Source organism: Silurus aristotelis (assembly GCF_946808225.1).
Source record: "Silurus aristotelis genome assembly, chromosome: 24".
NCBI classification, from domain to species: domain Eukaryota; kingdom Metazoa; phylum Chordata; class Actinopteri; order Siluriformes; family Siluridae; genus Silurus; species Silurus aristotelis.
This window is the reverse complement of record NC_139597.1, coordinates 17688886-17708085: the sequence shown is the minus strand read 5'-3', so window position 1 is coordinate 17708085 and position 19200 is coordinate 17688886. Positions and strand designations below refer to the sequence as shown.

The 19200-nt window shown below is 41.1% G+C and overlaps 1 protein-coding gene across 3 annotated transcripts in view; it reads right to left on the bottom strand.

Moving 5' to 3' along the window:
- Window positions 1-19200, bottom strand: part of LOC310719037 (NLR family CARD domain-containing protein 3-like) — a 49060-nt gene that overhangs the window by 1640 nt on the left and 28220 nt on the right. Inside the window, exons 1-8 of one of the 3 annotated variants that reach the window (XM_083528301.1) lie at window positions 10368-10466; window positions 8834-8963; window positions 8563-8679; window positions 7676-7792; window positions 5672-7456; window positions 5003-5194; window positions 3820-3993; window positions 2479-2652 (exon numbers count right to left, since the gene is read on the bottom strand). In XM_083528301.1, the coding sequence (XP_083384427.1) occupies window positions 2479-2652; window positions 3820-3993; window positions 5003-5194; window positions 5672-7456; window positions 7676-7792; window positions 8563-8679; window positions 8834-8880 (2606 nt within the window). In that variant the 5' untranslated portion in view covers window positions 8881-8963; window positions 10368-10466. Of the gene's footprint in view, window positions 1-2478; window positions 2653-3819; window positions 3994-5002; window positions 5195-5671; window positions 7457-7675; window positions 7793-8562; window positions 8680-8833; window positions 8964-10367; window positions 10467-18462; window positions 18637-19200 lie in introns of those variants that run through there. The other 2 variants (XM_083528302.1, XM_083528300.1) reach the window with 2 other exon arrangements.

Below are 19200 nucleotides of genomic sequence, written 5' to 3'. Positions count from 1 at the left end.
CAGTTGGACCAAATGATATACCAGTAGAAACGTGGAGATTGCAGTGGAGTTTTTACCAGGATTGTTTAAGAACAAAAGAAATGTGCAGACCTGCACATTTCAGATTAAAGTTATGGGAAAGAGTAGTGGAAGCCAGGCTGAGAGAAGAGGTGACCATCTGTGAACAACAGTATGGTTTCATGGCGAGGAAGAGCAATGTTCGCTTTGAGGATGTTGATGGAGAAGTATAGAGAAGGTCAGAAGGGGTTGCATTGTGTGTTTGTTTCTCTGGTGTGGCAGAGAAGTATATGAGGACAGTGTGACAGCAGTGAAGTGTGCAGTAGGAACGACAGACTGGTTAAAGGTGAAGGTGGGACTGCATCAAGGATTGGCCCTTTCCTGTTTGCAGTGGTGATGGACAGGTTGACGGACGAAGTCAGACAGAGATCTCTGTGGACTATGATGTTTGCGGATGATATTGTAATTTGTGGTAAAAGTAGGGAGCAGGTGGAGAGGAGCCTGGAAAAGTGGAGGCACGCGCTGGAGAGAAGGGGTGGTGCGGTTGCAGGGAGAAGAGCTGGTGAAGGTGGAGGAGTTCAGGTACCTGGGGTCAACAGTGCAAAGTAATGGAGAGTGTGTTAGAGAACTAAAGAAAAGAGTGCAGGCAGGGTGGAGTGGGTGGAGAAGAGTGATAGCAGGAATGATTTGTGGTAGAAGAGTTTTTGCAAGAGTGAAAGGTAAAGTTTATAGGAAAATAGGAAGGCCAAGAATTAGGTTTATGGATGTGGTGAAGGAAAAGATGCAGGTAGTTGGATGGAAAGAGGCAGATGCAGAGGACAGTGTAGTATGGAGACGGATGATCTGCTGTGGCGACCCCTAACAGGAGAAAAAGGCACTTTCAGGGGCTCTAATCATGCTTCCCCTCCCTGTAGCTCCTTGCTCTGTAAAAATAAATGCTGCATTATTTTTTATTTTTAAACACTGCATACATCCGACCCAAAGATTTTAACACAACTCATCAGTGAGAAGTGAAATGAATCACTCTTCCTCCCTCTAGTGATTTTCTCCTTCTTTCAGCTGCTCCCATTAGGGGTTGCCACAGCGGATCATCCGTCTCCATACCACCCTGTCCTCTACATCTGCCTCTTTCACACCAACTACCTGCATGTCTTTTCTTACCACATCCATTAACCACCTCCTTGGCCTTCCTCTTTTCCTCCTTTCTGGTGGCTCCATCCTCAGCATTCTTCTACCAATATAACTCATGTCCCTCCTCTGCACATGTCCAAACCATCTCAATCTCGCCTCCCTCACCTTGTTCACCAAAACTTCCTACATGTGCTGTCCCTCCAATAAACTCATTTCTAATCTTGTCTATCCTCGTCACTCGCAACGAAAACCTCAACATCATTCAGCTCTGCTACCTCCAGCTCCGCCTCCTGCCTTTTACTCAATGTCACTGTCTCTAATCCATACAACATCTCAGGTCTCACCACAGACCTATAAACTTTCCCTTTCACTCTTGCAAATACTCTTCTACCACAAATCACTCCTTTTACTCTTCTCCACCCACTCCACCCTGCCTGCACACTTTTCTTCACTTCTCTAACACACTCTTTTTTCACACTCTAACTTTGCACTGTTGACCCCAGGTACCTGAACTCCTCCACCTTCTCCACCTCTTCTCCCTGCAACCGCACCACTCCACTGCCCTCCCTCTCATTTATGCACATGTACTCTGTCTTACTCCTACTGACTTTCATTCCCCTTCTCTGGAGCACGTACCTCCACCTCTCCAGGCTCTTCTCAACCTGCTCACTACTCTCACCACAAATCACAATATCATCCGCAAACATCATAGTCCAGGGAGACTCCTGTCTGACCTCGTCCGTCAACCTGTCCATCACCACCGCAAACAGGAAAGGGCTCAGGGCCGATCCTTGATGCAGTTCAACCTTCCCCTTGAACCATTCTGTCGTTCCTACTGCACACATCACTGCTGTCACACTGTTCTCATACAGGTCCTGCACCACCCTCACATACTTCTCTGACACACCTGACTTCCTCATACAATACCACAACTCCTCTCTTGGCACCCTGTCATACGCTTTCTCTAAATCCACAAATACACAATGCAACTCCTTCTGACCTTCTCTATAAATTTTTCCATCAACATTCTCAAAGCAAATAATGCGTCTGTGGTGCTCTTCCTCGGCATGAAACAATACTGTTGCTCACAGATGGTCACCTCTTCTCTCAGCCTGGCTTCCACTACTCTTTCCCATTACTTCATGGTGTGACTGATCAACTTAATTCCCCTGTAGTTACTGCAGGTCTGCACATCTCCCTTATGCTTCTCCTTAGGACAGTGATGATGAACCTAAAACCTGTGTTTTAGTGTTTGTCAAGTGTCTCTCATAGATGATCTTAAGGACAGTGAGGATGAACCTAAAACCTGTGTTTTAGTGTTTGTCATGTGTCTCTCATAGATGATCTTACCTTAGTGTTTCCAGTTTAAAGTGAGGATTTTCCATTACACTAGAGAGATGCTTTAGTCCTGAGTCCCCTACATTATTTTGAGACAGACCTAGTTCTCTTAGGTGGGAGGGGTTTGATTTTAGAGCTGAAGTCAGAGCGGCAAAACCTTCATCTGTGACCCCACACTTACTCAAACTGTAGAGAAACACAATGACACACTTTAAATCAAAAGACTTCAATCTTGATTTATAACTCACTTTAAAGATAAAATTATTTTACAATTAAGAATGAGTAATCACTTATTAATTGTAATACAATTGCACTTAAAATGATCATACCGAGAGATTCTATAAGCTGTTATAAATTATATTAAACTATTAGCAGCTGAACAGTTGATGCAGCCAAGGTTTCTTTGCTGATTGGAATGCTCGGGAGAAGAGCCCTGGCATGGGCTACAGCAGTATGGGACCATTACAAGCAAAAAACCTCTCATCCTGAAGCAGTCAACTCAGTGGCGGGCCATGCATTTGGTACCTGGGCCTTGAGTGGGGGTTTAATCCACCTCATAATACCACCACTACCACGTCGCAATTATAGAAACCATCAATACTCTACAAAAATGCAATATAACAACACGTGGCATTACCACTCGTATTCACTGGTCTGGAAGTGGTGAACAAACCCTTTCCAGGGCTGAGACACGCTAGCTAGCTTTGGGGTTGGTCGACCTCCTCACAATGTCTAGCATTTCTTCAAAATGGATTTTAAAGTATGTCCGAGACCAAATCATTTTCTCTTCCTCCGTAGGCGTAAAAAAGTCTAACTCAGATGTATTAATGTGTGCAGAGCTACATACGTGTTTTACCAGTCGAACTTGGCTGTACCAATCAGAGGACGCAAAAATGCTGAAGCTATTCTGGGCCAGCTAGCTGCCCTGTGAGGCAAATATGAAATCTGATTGGTTAAAAAAACCAATCTATTCATAATATTCTCTATGGTAAAAGGGCCAGCAGTACTGACTTTGAAGGCCCTGGGCAGATTAGATTGACATAGCAGCACATAGAGGAATGAAATCTGATTGGACAAACCTTCACCAATCACCGTAAAATCCAGTCCTAATCAGTACCCTCTGTCTACGATTCATCACTGGTTTCTTTTGCCTGCATATCCACTCCCTCCGTTTAGCTCTTTAGTTAAACGCTCAAGCCTTCCGTCAGCTACAGATACACTGCAGGCTGAATCACATTTCTCTCCTACTCAGGCAATACATTTTGCCCTCCTCAGGACATGAACCTAAAACTTCTGCTTAATTCCTTCCATTAGAGTATGAGTCTTACTTAGGAGAAGGCCATTTGATCATACCTCAGTGTCTCCAATTTACATTGAGGATTCCCCAGTACAGCAGAGAGACACTTCACTCCTGTGTCTCTGATATTATTAAAGGACAGATCCAGTTCTCGCAGATGTGAGGGGTTTGATCTCAGTGCTGAAGTCAGAGCAGCACAGTCTTCATCTGAAACACCACAATTACACAACCTGTGGAAAGACAATGTTTTTAATTGCACCTGTATTTAGTTGCAAGTACAACCCCAATTCCAAAAACGTTGGGACGCTGTGTAAAATGTAAATAAAAACAGAATGCGATTCTTAAATATCATAAAAACATTTTATTCACAATTTTAAAAAAATCTGATCTAATGTTTAAACTTGGAATATATATAATTTGAAGGAAAAACAAGGTCATTTTGAATTTGATTGTAGCATCATGTCTTCTGTCCGAATACAGCTGGGAACTAAGGAGAGCAGTTGCTGAAGTTTTGGGAGAGGAATATTGTCCTAATTGTGTTTGAAGCAGGATTCTAGCTGCTCAACAGTTATTGGTGTCCTTAGCTGTTTTTTTTTGTTTTAACATTTTCAAACAGTGAAAGGTCTAGAATGCAGGCAGTCCAGTTCAATACCCAGACTCTTCGATTACAAAGTTGTGCTATTGTAATAGATGCAGTAAGCATTGTCTGGAATATTTTTGTTGAGAAACATTATTCTGAAATGACTACAATTTGTAGACAGTCTTTCACAGATTGGTGAAGCTCCACCTATTTTAAATTCTGAGAGACGCTGCATGTCTAAGATACACTATTTATACCCAATCGTTTTACTGACCTGCTGACAATTAACCTCATTAGTTGTGAAATATTTCTCTAACTGTTTAATAAAATTAAACACTTACATTTTACAGATTTTTCTGGCCTTGTCCCAAATTTTTTGAGTCGTGTTGCAGCCATCAAATTCAAAATTAACCTTATTTTTATCCTTAAATAGGTACATTTCCTAAGTTTACACATTTGATGTTTTTCTATGTTCTAAAAATATTCTGTTTTTACTTCCATTGAACACAGTGTCCCAACTTTTATGGAATTGGGGTTTGTACATGATGATTTGTTTAAAGCATATGATATTTTGTAGACAGATCATCATCACTTAATGACTAATCTGTTCAGTGTTCACTCCACTTTTTTAATTACGTTTCTTAGAGAGATGATCTTACCTCAATATTTTGACTTTACAATGAGGATTCTTAAGTAGAGCGGAGAGACACTTTACATCCGAGTTTAGTTTATTCCCAGTCAGATCCATTGTATTCGCTGTCAGATGCAGTTCTCTCAAATCGGAGGTTTCCGAGCTGAGAGCTGAGAACAGAGCTGCCAAACATCTCGCTCTGATTGTATTACACCTGATACTGGAGGAAAAAAACGTATACTTACTGAACTAATAATAGTGCAGATTAACAAACAAGTCCCCAAAGCTGTCATTATACTTTCTCATATTCATTCATACACTCAATACGCTTATTTTAACAACATTTTTAAAGGAAAACTATCCAAAATAAGATAAGATATATCCATTGCTAAATGTGATGCAAATCTCATAAAACAAATGTGAGGAATGTGATCGAGCAGAAGACCACATTGGGTTCCACACCAGTCAGCAAAGTACAAAAAGCTGAGGCTATCATAGGCACAAGCCCACACAAACTGGGTTAAGTTTAGGCAGGAAGGAAAAAAAATAAAAACAGTCCTCAACTCTTCAGTTCTGGTGCATCTGTGCCCATGATAGCCATAAAATCCTGTTTTGAGGGTGTCTTCGAGACATTTTAGGGAGTTAAAATAAGCAGAAAGTGTAGAAAGGGTTCATGGTGTCAAGTTTTTATACTTACATTGCTTTTCTGGATGCTGCAATCACAGGCATCAGCTTAATAAGTAGAGATTCTGTGATCATGTCTGTACTGACATATTTACTCTGGTCAAACTCTTCCAGCTCATGTGGTGATGTCAATAACATAAACACCAGAGCAGACCACTTTGTGGAAGAGAGTTTACTTTGTGTCCCAGATTTCAGGTAGCTTTGGATTTCCTCCACTAGAGAATAATCACCCAGTTCATTCAGACAGTGGAACAGATTGATGGATTTCTTTGCAGGAAGATCTTCACTGATCTTATGCTTAATGTATCGAACTGTTTTCTCAATTCTTTGGGAGCAACTTCCTGTCTGTGTTACTAAGGCGTGTAAGAGATTGTGATTGGACTGCAGTGAGAAACCCAGAAGAAAGCGAAGGAAAATATCCAGATTCCCAGTCTGACATTTTAAGGCCTTATCAACAGCACTTTTGTGTACATGTAAAATTGTATTTTCTTTCACCCACACGGTTAAAAGTCTCCATTTTTTTACAACATTTCTCTTTTTCTTCATGAACATCAGGTGCACATACAGAGCTGCGAGATGTTCCTGAACACTTAGATGAACAAAGCAGTACACTTTACTCTGATGAAGGCCAAACTCCTCTCTGAAGATCTGTGTACACACACCTGAATACACTGCTGCTTCTTTCACATCAATGCCACACTCTCTCAGATCTTCCTTATAGAAGATCAGGTTTCCTTTCATCAGCTGCTGAAAAGCCAGTTTTCCCAGTTTAAGAAGGATTTCTTCATCACTCTCCTGCTTCTTTGGGAACTTTTCTCTTATGATGTTTGTCTGAATGATAAGGAAGTGTGTGTACATTTGAGTCAGAGTCTTGGGGATTTCTCCACTCTCTGCTTCACCCAACATTCTCTCTAGAACAGTGGCTGAAATCCAGCAGAAGACTGGGATGTGGCACATGATGTAGAGGCTTCTTAATGCCTTCAGGTGTGTGATGATGTTATTGGCCAGGATCTGATCACTGATTCTCTTCCTGAAATACTCCTCCTTCTGTGGGTCATTGAATCCTCGTACCTCTGTGACTCGATGAACACATTCAGAGGGGATTTGATCAGCTGCTGCTGGTCGGGAGGTGATCCAGATGAGAGCAGAGGGAAGCAGATTCCCTTTAATCAGGTTTATCAGCAGCTCAGGCACTGATGCTGATTCAGTTACATCACACACTCTCACTGTGTTCTGGAAATCTAGAGGAAAACGACACTCGTCCAATCCGTCAAAAATGAACAGAACCTTTTCCAAACTGGACATTTTCATTTCTTTTATTACCTTAAAAAAGACATGAAGAAGCTCCATCAGACTCAGTTTTTGGTTCTTCATCAAATTCAGTTCTCTGAAAGGAAGTGGAAATATGAGGTGAATGTCCTGATTTGCTTTCCCTTCAGCCCAGTCCAGAATGAACTTCTGCACAGAGACTGTTTTTCCGATGCCAGCGATTCCCTTTGTAACAACAGTTCTGATGGGTTCATCTTCTTTAGATAAGGGCTTAAAGATGTCATTGTATTTGATTGGTGTTTTCTCTGTTGTTATTCTTCTGGATGCTCCCTCGATCTTTCTCACCTCATGTTTTTTATTGATGTCTCCACTGTGTCCCTCTGTGATGTAGAGCTCTGTGTAGATCTCATTCAGGAGGGTTTGATTTCCCTGATTTATTATTACTTCATTCAACCACTGAAACTTCTTCATCAGATTTAATTTAAACGTCTTTTGAAATGTATAGCTAGCAACAGGTTCTGGGTCTTGCCTGTGGGATGGTGAGGTAGGAAGATATAGTGAGTCAATGTGAGTCGGGGTGAAAACAGAAAAATGGCACAAAATCATGAAGTCTGCTGAAACAGAATTGAAGCAATACACTTCATTCTATCAGAATGATCTCTACCATATACAATATTCCATTTTGGTACACTAGAGCTCTGTATTAACTGTGAATTTATCAGTGGCATTAACAGTAAGGAGATGTTACCTGTGCAGAAGTGAGACGTTTCCATTTTCAAACTTCAGAGGCTCACCCTTAGACTGATCACTCTTCATGGAGATACAGCTGGGTGCTGTTGATTTGGTTCTTCTTCCCTGGGTGTTACTGTACAACATTATAGAAAGTCCGATTAGTAAATTATTTCATATGCTTAATATTATACATACTTTACAGCAAGCATTTCATCATGAGTAAACCATTTGGTTAAGTTATTCCTTTCACCGGAAAAACAGATCAGGGGTCTCCTTCCCATCAGTTACCACGGATTGTGTTTTATGATGTTCTCATGATTTGTTTGCCGTACTGTTTCTTTTCTAGATTCGAATCGTTCTATAGGAAATAACAGCAGATAGGCTTATAACTCCAACATATGAGTGAAAATCAAATGACAAATACAAGGTCATCTAATTGTCGTAATCATGTTCTGAGTTTGTATTGTTTTTGAGCACACATGCAGAAATTGCTTGAGCAAGGCCCTTAACCCTCTATGCTCCGGGGGTCCCTTACGAGGGAAATATCAAGGTCCGTGACGTCGGAGTGACGTGGGGCCGCCTTCCCGTGGGCTCACCACCTGCAGGAGGGACCGTAAGGGACGGTGCTGTGAGGATTGGGCAGCAGTCGAAGGCGGGGGTCTGCTTAGACTGCTGCCCCCGCGACCCGAATTACGGATAAGCGGGAGAAAATGACATGACATGACATGCAGAAATTGCTTGTGATATATATATGGTGGGTAAAACTTCCTCCTCCACAGCTGGATATAATGCAAATAATTGAATGCAATTCAAAGTGTTAATAGATAATCTTATTACAATAATAGTTTCCATGCATCTCATTCAGAAGTGAGAAGAATTCATCAGTAAGCAGTGAGATGTTACCTGTGTAGAAGTGAGAGGTTTCCATCCTCAAACTTTAGAGGCTCACCCTTAGACTGGTTACTCTTCATGGAGATACAGCTGGGTGCTGGTGATTCTGATCTCTCTCCTTGGAGATGACTGTACAACATTACAAAGTCCTTAAGTAATTTATATACACAGTCCACAATTAACTTTCTGATTAGTAATAATTTTGATTAAATTATTCTTTATATATGAATTCACTAAATGTTTTATATTTAAACATGTATAATACGAGGATGAGGTTAGTTACCCATTTTCAGAGTTTGTGGATACATGATTTCTTCCATCTTTAAACATTGGTAAACAATGTATAAACACACCACTGAGTCCTGAAGATTCTGTGAAGAATATATTATTTTCTGCTGGAATGAATCCCACTTCTAAAAAAAAAAAACAGGTTGATTGTCAGGATCTGGGAAATTCGTTTTCTTGCCACTAGATGTCACTGTACCCCTACTCCCTATTCAAAACTGCCTATCTCTCTAACTCTCTAAGTTGTCTCTAACTTTGTCCCTAATGTTTTTTATTTATTTTGTGTTCCTTTGTTTTGTGTTTTATTCCCCGTATGTCCTGCCCTGATCCTGAGTGTCTTCCAGTGTTCAGGTGTTCTTTGTTTTGAGTCTCTGAGTTTTTCCCTGGAAGATCTTTCTGTTTAAATGTTTTTCTGTTGTGCCCTTTTTGAGAAAGACTAAAGTATTCCTAGGACTGAGTCTTTACTTTTGATTTTCCTTTGATTTTTGAGACGTTGCCTTCTGATTTATTTTTTTGGAAACAATATTTTCTGTGGACTGTCTGTAAAGAATAAGAAAACGCCATGGACTTTTTAATCCCAAGTATCTTTGCATGTTGGTGCACCTCATAATGGCAGACTGCTGGAGTGTCGTTTGAGTGACCCGGGTTTGAGACAAATGTTTAGTGGAACTTCATATTAATGTTTATATTTGCCCTCCACCAAAAATGGTGCAGATTCTGTAAATCAAAAAAAATTTGAGCAGTTTACAGAATAGCAAGACATGCGGTTGCTTCATGGCTTTATGGAATAGAATAGGCTTTATTTGTCACATATACATTAGAGCACAGTGGTATTCGTTCTTCGCATATCCCAGCTTGCTCAGAAGCTGGGGTCAGAGCACAGGGTCAGCCATGATACGGCGCCCCTGGAGCATAGAGGGTTAAGGGCCTGGCTCAAGGGCCCAAGAGTGGCAGCTTGGCGATACCGGGGCTTGAACCCCCAACCTTCCGATCAGTAACCCAGCGCCTTAACAACTGAGCTACCACTCCACTTTAGGTGCATGTCTGGGTTATGGTTTGTAAATTTCACTTTTACAGTTTTACCAGTAGCATCTTAAATACTATCCTTTAACAATGCATTTTATTTGTATTTGATCAATATTTTTCCCACAAATGACCTTGATATACGTCATTCTTTTTTCAGTTCTTCAGCAACTGTCATAGACTTCAATCAGGCTTCGGAAAACTGTTTTTTGTTGAATAAAAGCAGATCATACATTTCAGCATATGGCTCAGAGATTTGAGATATTCAAAGATATACATTTTCTTGAAATAAGGAACAATAATGTAATTATGTAACAGAGCACACTGATCTATTATTTCATGTTCATTTACATTTTAATCCAAAACCCTTCACTGTACAGAAATACGATTTGGTTCCAATACTTCCTGAACAGACAGGATACAAAAAAAAAAAAGTCGTCAATAAAAACATCTCTTTTTTGTATACAATTTTGTGCACAATTGGTTATTAAAAAAAACACAGTACTCACCTTTAATCAATAGTCCTTGTGTAAAATTATAAAATCTGTTTCAATTTTTCAACGTCTGAGAAACACTTTTACTTTCACTTTAAAGCTGAAAGGTGAGTCATTCTTGAAAAAAATGTCAACTTCCTGAACCTCTTTTAGTAAACATCCGGAGCTGAATTGCAAATCCAACCTCAAATCTATTTGACTACTCATCAGTATTTTGCTTTCGTATAAAAAATGACTAAAAATTAACAAGAAAAAAAACAAAAACGAAATTAATCCTCTAGGCATAATCATGTGTAATCTAGACTAAAAACCAGTAGAACAAAAAACGAGTAGAACACTACAAAAACTAGATAAGGAATGAAACATATAAAACAAAAAAGACACAAATAAAGGTGATTTGTTAGGCATTTATTGATAAATCAATAAATTGATTAATCAATCAATTAAGCTCGATTACCCTTGCGAATTACATTGTTATACACAAATCCAATAATGAATACAAAAGTAGTGAATAGCGCACTTTTATTGTAAATGTACTGTTGAATGAACGAAATTGTAATAACAACTTCTAGAAAACACTAATGATTGGCAGGATCTGGGAGAATTCATTGACTGCGCGTCCATTTTCTTGCCACTAGATGTCACCACTAGACCTCTACTCCCTATTCAAAACTACCTATCGTCTTTTCACTAACTTTTTTCCTAATGGTTATTTATTTTGTGTTTCTTTGTTTTAAATTTTGTTCCCTGTATCTCCCGCCCTGTTGGCTTTTGATAAATTTTTTGGGGAGCAATATTTTCTGTGGTGATACAGTTGCGGTTGTAGTGTAGAATTTTGGAGTCTTAACTGGGTTTCTTACTTTAGTAAAATGGTATTCACCCTCCATATGTGAAATGCCTCGCTCTCTCTAATGCCACGTGTTGTTATATTGCGTTTTTGTACAGTATTGTTGGTCTCTATAATAAAGACGTGAAAGTGGTGGTATTAAGAGGTGGATTAAGTCGGGTAAGTCCCCACTGAAGGCCCAGGTATCAATTGCACGGCCCGCCACTGAACACACCAAATATAAAGATACCCCGGATGAGCCCTCAAACCTGTTAAGACCCAGTCAAAGGTCAGGCCGCACAGAGTAACTAGCTCAGGGTTAAAAAAAATTAATATCTCTATGAAAACAAACACGAAACCAGACACACAAAGGTTTGCTGCACAAGGTGTTGGTATATTGTTAACAGTGGTATTATTTACATACATTATATACACACAACTGTACAATGGCATGTCTTGAAGTTGGGCCAAGGCCAAGGCCAAAAAATAAAAATAAAAATAATCTGATTTTGGAAGCGTCCCTACCTGAAAGAAAGGAAACAAAAATACAAATCCAAGCTTCCCTAACTCCATACTACATAAACAGAGAATAACAAATCCCATCTAAATGGAAATGGCAGCCACACCCATACTGATGTGGTGGCTCAGTGGTTAAGGCATTGGCCTTTTTGTTTCGGATGGCCACAAGTTCAAATCCCTCCACCAAGCTGCCACTGTTGGGCCCCTGAGCAAGGCCCTTAACCCTCCCCTGCTCAGATATAAGTTGCTCTGGATAAGGGTGTCTGCCAAATGCCATAAATGTAAATATATGCTAAAAAAATGTGCACAAGTAGATGTGTTGGGGGCATTTGGCTACTGAAAATATAACCTTTTAATTGTATGTTGCTTAAATGAAATGACATGGCTTGAATAAAGGATCTGAAATGTTTGCGCTTTATGTGCGTAATTCTAATTCCTTTACAATTAGAGACTGTTTGATTCCCTCTCCCCAGCAGAATTCCACTTCCCTTTCTTAAAAATCATAAATAACATTAAAAATAAAATGAAATGAAATCAACTTTAATATTTTTAACTTTAGTTTGATTCAGAACATCCATAATGCACATAACATGTTGTATGAGATGAAACCGTTGTAATAGATTTTTATGCATCCTCTTTTCTAAATTACAAATGCTGACCTCACTGGCATAAACAGCCACACAGCAGGAGCCCTGAGTAAGTGTAAGCAGCTGCTCTCTGGTTTCTCTGCACTCGGAGAGATGTCAAACACAAGGCAAAAACATTCCACAAAGCGGGCAAAATATGGAATATCCCCACCTTGTTCATAGACCACCCTAACCTACTCCAAAGCCCTACCAATGAGCATCCCTATAAACTGAGCGATTTTAAAAGAGTCCATCATTTGGGAGATAGCAGAAAGAGCCTGTGTCACATGGTTCACCTTGGTGTCAAAATCTGCATTGTGTGCTGCAATTCTCACATGATGTGCTAATGAATGGTAAAGGCTTGATACTAATACTTCTGACCTGCTGCATCCATGTTGAAGGCAAAGTAAGATGTGGGGAAATGTACAGAATTGGCAGGCAAGCTCAAAATTGGTAGACAAGCAAAAGTCTGGAGCGATCAGTGTGAAAGAGAACAAAAGTTCGAGAAAACAGTATTAAAATGGGATGAAATAAATGCACAAAAAAGGCTACACTGGTTTCATCATTGTGCAAATTGTGGAGTCCAAAAGTGACCTGACAAAGTTGTGTTTTTATTATGTTTGTGTTTATGTATTAGCGTTTGAAAATATATATCTATAGTACGTGTATCAAAATATGCTTTTGCTGAAAATTTTACTTGATACCAAAAAAATGGTATTGTGACATCTCTATTAAATACAATATTATTGCATTTAATACAACCATGCATGTGTTAAATACAACTTCAAACATATTACAAAAAAAACGAAACACAGTAACTACATAAAAATCGCAAAAAACGGATTTGATCTATATCATGTAACCTATGAATGACAAAGGAACAAGTTAAACACAATGAATTTCATTAGATACACATCAAATTCACCACCAAGAAATGTGCTGAAAACCTTTTTATATCCTTTAGGTTCCTATTGGGAGTTTTTTTAAGCCATGAACATGAAATTATTTAAATGAAATGCAGGAACTTTTCAGTCTTCATCACGCAGATGTTCAATCACACACTGTATATCAAATAAAAAAAATATCTCAATTAATAACCGCACACTCAACTGGGTTACTTTAATTTTTTCAACATGTATCTTATAACACCACTGCTCACCTCAGTGCCTCTAGTTTAAAATGTTCATCATTCCTAATAGCAGAGAGCAGTCTCACTCCTGACTCTTGCATTGTGTTACAGGACAGATCCAGCACTTTCAGGTGTGAGGGATTTGATTTCAAAGCTGAAGCCAGAGCAGCACATCCTACATCTGAGACACCACAACCCCACAACCTGCAGAAACACAATGACACACACTCAATCTCTCAGTAGATGAACTATATCAAGGCAAAGAAAACTTGTGTGTTTGTTTTTTGTAAATTTGAGCAATGCAGCAGTGTTGGGTGAAACTTTTTTTTCTCTTAACTTCCTTAAACATTGTTGTTTAGAGAAAAGATAAAAAAAAAAAAAAACGTTGTCCTTCTATCAACCACCGTTATTGCGCAGTGTTTTTTCCGGCATAGAACACATGAACATGCTCAGAGTTATTGTTTCTGCCTAATGCAGTTATTGTTATTGTTCATCGTGTCAGGACCTTCCGGTTTCGCGGACAAAAAAGACATTTACTTGGGGCCAGATTATCTCACCGGCTTCCTAAATACCTGCGATTATTCTTGCCCCCCTGCCTGTTCCGGTTCCTGTTCCCTACTCCTGTTCCTGATCCTGATCTGGTTTCCTGTTTCTGCCCTGTTTATATTTTGGGCTTCGAACTTGTTTGTGCTTTTGCTCGGTTCGGTATTTGGATTTCGGACTGTTTTTGGATTCTGAATTTGCCTTTCCTGCATTGCTTTGTCTGATGGCTCTCGTTCTTTCGGACTGGCTTTGTGTTTTTCCCCCTGCCTGTTACACTTACAGTGAGGAAAATAAGTATTTGAACACCCTGCTATTTTGCAAGTTCTCCCACTAAGAAATCATGGAGGGGTCTGAAATTGTCATCGTAGGTGCATGTCCACTTTGGGAGACATATTCTGAAAGAAAAATCCAGAAATCACAGTATATGATTTTTAAACTATTTATTTGTATGATACAGCTGCAAATAAGTATTTGAACACCTGTCTATCAGCTAGAATTCTGACCCTCAAAGACCTGTTAGTCTGCCTTTAAAATGTCCACCTCCACTACATTTATTATACTAAATTAGATGCACCTGTTTGAGGTCGTTAGCTGCATAAAGACACCTGTTGACCCCCTACAATCAGTAAAAATCCAACTACTAACATGGCCAAAGACACTAGAGACAAAATTGTACACCTCCACTAAGCTGGAAAGGGCTACAGGGAAATTGCCAAGCAGCTTGGTGAAAAAAGGTCCACTGTTGGAGCAATCATTAGAAAATGGAAGAAGCTAAACATGACTGTCAATCTCCCTTGGACTGGGACTCCATGCAAGATCTCACCTCGTGGGGTCTCAATGATCCTAAGGAAGGTGAGAAATCAGCCCAGAACTACACAGGAGGAGCTGGTCAATGACCTAAAAAGAGCTGGGACCACCGTTTTCAAGGTTACTGTTGGTAATACACTAAGATGCCATGGTTTGAAATCATGCATGGCACGGAAGGTTCCCCTGCTTAAACCAGCACATGTCCAGGCACGTCTTAAGTTTGCCATTGACAATTTGGATGATCCAGAGGAGTCATGGGAGAAAGTCATGTGGTCAGATGAGACCAAAATAGAACTTTTGGGTCATAATTCCACTAAACGTGTTTGCAGGAAGAAGAATGATGAGTACCATCCCAAGAACACCATCCCTACTGTGAAGCATGGGGGTGGTAGCATCATGCTTTGGGTGGGGGTTTTCTGCACATAGGACAGGGCGACTGCACTGTATTAAGAAGAGGATGACCGGGGCCATGTATTGCGAGATTTTGGGGAACAACCTCCTTCCCTCAGTTAGAGCATTGAAGATGGGTCCAGGCTGGGTCTTCCAACATGACAATGACCCGAAGCACACAGCCAGGATAACCAAGGAGTGGCTCTGTAAGAAGCATATCAAGGTTCTGGCGTGGCCTAGCCAGTCTCCCAATAGAGAATCTTTGGAGGGAGCTCAAACTCCGTGTTTCTCAGCGACAGGCGAGAAACCTGACTGATCTAGAGAAGATCTGTGTGGAGAAGTGGGCCAAAATCCCTCCTGCAGTGTGTGCAAACCGGGTGAAAAACTGCAGGAAACATTTGACCTCTGTAATTGCAAACAAAGGCTACTGTACCAAATATTAATATTGACTTTCTCAGGTGTTCAAATACTTATTTGCAGCTGTATCATACAAATAAATAGTTAAAAAATCAAACATTGTGATTTCTGGATTTTTTTTTTTGATTATGTCTCTCACAGTGGACATGCACCTACGATGACAATTTCAGACCCCTCCATGATTTCTAAGTGGGAGAACTTGCAAAATAGCAGGGTGTTCAAATACTTATTTTCCTCACTGTATTTAAGACCATTTTCACCATACCCCTGTTGCATCCTGCATTTGGGTCCTCCTTCCAGGCACAGGATTTCCTGACGGAACAATCTGGCCCTGCATCGAGCTCCTGACACATTGTGCTTTTGGTGGGATCTTTGCAGAACTCCCACCCCTAAGGAGAGCAACTGGCCACAAATTTCCTCTATTTGTAGGTTATTTGTCTTATCAAGCATTGATGAACACTTTAAAAAAAATGTGAAGACTTTCCCAACATTGTCCATTTAAATAATGCTTCATCCAAGGCCCAATGAAAGTTTATTTGCACCAAAGTTCATACTTATCAATAAAAGAACAGAGTTTTCAGAGAAGTTTACTTCAGATTTTGGAGTGGTAATTGCTAAACAGGTTTACTTTTCCCTCCTGCACTCGAAATAACTACTCAATATTCTCAATTAGGTCTGGAAACGACTCCTGTATGTGTATCGTTTATAATTTAGTTAAGTCAAATTGCTGTTTTCTGTAGTGCCAATGAATTTTAGAACCAGATTTTATGGGGAAGCAAATTTTAATCACGCAAATCTCAGGACTGTGCACCCTAAATTTTATCAGAATGTGGACTTTGCAACCAGAGGGGAAAACACGCTGGATGTTGTTTACACAAACATCCGGGGCGCATACCGGGCCAAGCCCCACCCCCACCTCGGTTATTTAGACCACATCTCTGTTATGCTGATCCCAGCATACAGACCACTCCGTTCAAGACCAGTTCGGAAGCAAGTGAGAACCTGGCCAGCAGGATCCATGTCTGCTCTCCAGGACTGTTTTGAATGCACTGACTGGGACATGTTCAGGGAAGCTGCAACCAACGGCGATTTCATCAACTTGGAGGAATACACGTCAACAGTGACCAGCTACATCGGCAAGTGCATTGATGACGTGACTATCTCCAAGACCATCACTACACGCTCCAACCAGAAGCCGTGGATGAACGCCAAGGTGCGTGCGCTGCTAAAAACAAGAGAGTCTGCCTTCAGAGCAGGGGACAGGGCGGCCTTGAAAACAGCAAGGGTCAAACTGTCCCTTGCCATCAGAGAGGCGAAGCGCGCACACGCCAAGAGAATTCACGGCCACTTCCAGGACAGCGGAGACACCCGGCGCATGTGGCAGGGCATCCAGGCGATCACGAATTACAAGACTACATCACCTGCTTGTGACCGTGACGCCTCCCTCCCATATGCGCTGAACGACTTCTACGCCCGGTTCGAGGTGCAGAACAACATGGTGGCGAGGAAGACCATCTCTCCTCCCAGTGACCAGGTGCTCTGTCTAACCACAGCTGAAGTGAGGAAAACTCTATGCAGAGTTAACCCACGGAAGTCTGCTGGACCAGACAAGAGTGCTCTGGGAATGTGCACAACAGCTAGCAGATGTCCTCACTGACATCTTCAACATCTCCCTGAGCAGCGCCACTGTTCCTACGTGCCTCAAGACGACGACCATCATTCCTGTGCCGAAAAAGTCTTCTGTCTCCTGCCTCAATGACTATCGTCCTGTTGCACTCACACCCATCATGATGAAGTGCTTCGAGAGGCTCGTCATGAGGCACATAAAGACCCAGCTTCCACCCGCACTGGACCCTATGCAGTTTGCATATCGTCCAAACCGCTCCACGGACGATGCTATCTCCACAACCCTTCATCTGGCCCTCACCCATCTGGATAACAAGGACTCTTATGTAAGGATGCTGTACATAGACTTCAGTTCAGCATTCAACACAATCATTCCTCAGCACCTGATCGAGAAGCTGAGCCTACTGGGCCTTAACACCTCCCTCTGCAACTGGATCCTGGACTTCCTGACTGGAAGACCTCAGTCAGTCCGGATCAGAAACAGCATCTCCAGTACCACCACACTGAGCACTGGGGCCCCCCAGGGCTGTGTGCTCAGTCCACTGCTGTTCACTCTGCTGACTCACGACTGTGCACCAATGCACAGCTCGAATCACATCATCAAGTTTGCCGATGACACGACCGTGGTGGGTATAATCGCAAGAACGACGAGTCAGCATACAGAGAGGAGGTGCAACGGTTAACAGCCTGGTGTGGAGCCAACAACCTGTCTCTAAACGTCGACAAAACTAAAGAGATGGTTGTTGACTTCAGGAGAACACAGAGTGACCATTCTCCACTGATCATCGCTGGATCCTCAGTGGAGATCGTCAAGAACACCAAATTCCTTGGTGTTCATCTGGCGGACAAGCTCACCTGGTCACTTAACACCAGCTCCATCACCAAGAAAGCCCAGCAGCGTCTCTACTTCCTGAGAAGGCTGAGGAAAGCTCATCTCCCTCCCCCCATCCTGCCCATGTTCTACAGAGGGACCATCGAAAGCATCTTGAGCAGCTGCATCACTGCCTGGTTTGGGAACTGCACCGTCTCGGATCGCAAGACCCTACAGAGGATAGTGAGGACAGCTGAACGTTGTTTCATTTCACTGTGTACTGCATCAGCTATATATGGCTGAAATGACAATAAAAGCTTCTTGACTCTTGACTTGAGCCTGAAGCTACTTTAAACTCACTATTAGAGAATGTGTGTTACCCAGGAGGTCATCCGACGCTCAAAAAATGGTCTTACCTCAGTATCTCTAGTTCACAGTGAGGATTCTCCAGTACAGCAGAGAGATACTTCACTCCTGAGTCTCCTACATCATTCCAAGTAAGATCCAGTTCTCTTAGGTGTGAGGGGTTTGATCTCAGAGCTGAAGTCAGAGCAGCACAGCCTTCAACTGAAACGCCACATTTACACAACCTGTAGAAAAGCACAATAACACACTAATCTTCAACATATTTTTATTTGGGTTTAAGATTTACTTTAAAGGTTATCTGTTGCTACCAAATGTGTGTGTGATTTTAATCTATGCTTAAATTTAGTAGTGAAAGTCACTTTAACTTGTCACATTACATCATGATGAAATTCTTTTAATGCATACCCCAGATTGTTGGGATTGTATGGCACAGTGCCCCTGAAGCAGAGAGGGTTAAGGGCCTTGCTCCAGGGCCCAACAGTGCTGGAGATAGATTCCCCAACCATTCAATTCCCCCCCCCATAAAACCTTAACTAATGGGTATAATAGAGAAAAGAATAATTTTGTCCTCCTCTTAAAACCAGGTGTAATTCAGCACTATGTGTGTTGTTAGAAAAAATGGCAGATCCCTGGTTTTAATGCATTTATTTAATGGCTCATATTACCTTTCACATTATTTACATCTATCTATGATAAAACATAACTTTTCATACACACAATTACTGATTCTGTCCTCAGCTTTTGCTCAGTGTTAGATTAAAGAATGCATGGAATTAAAACAGGTTTTC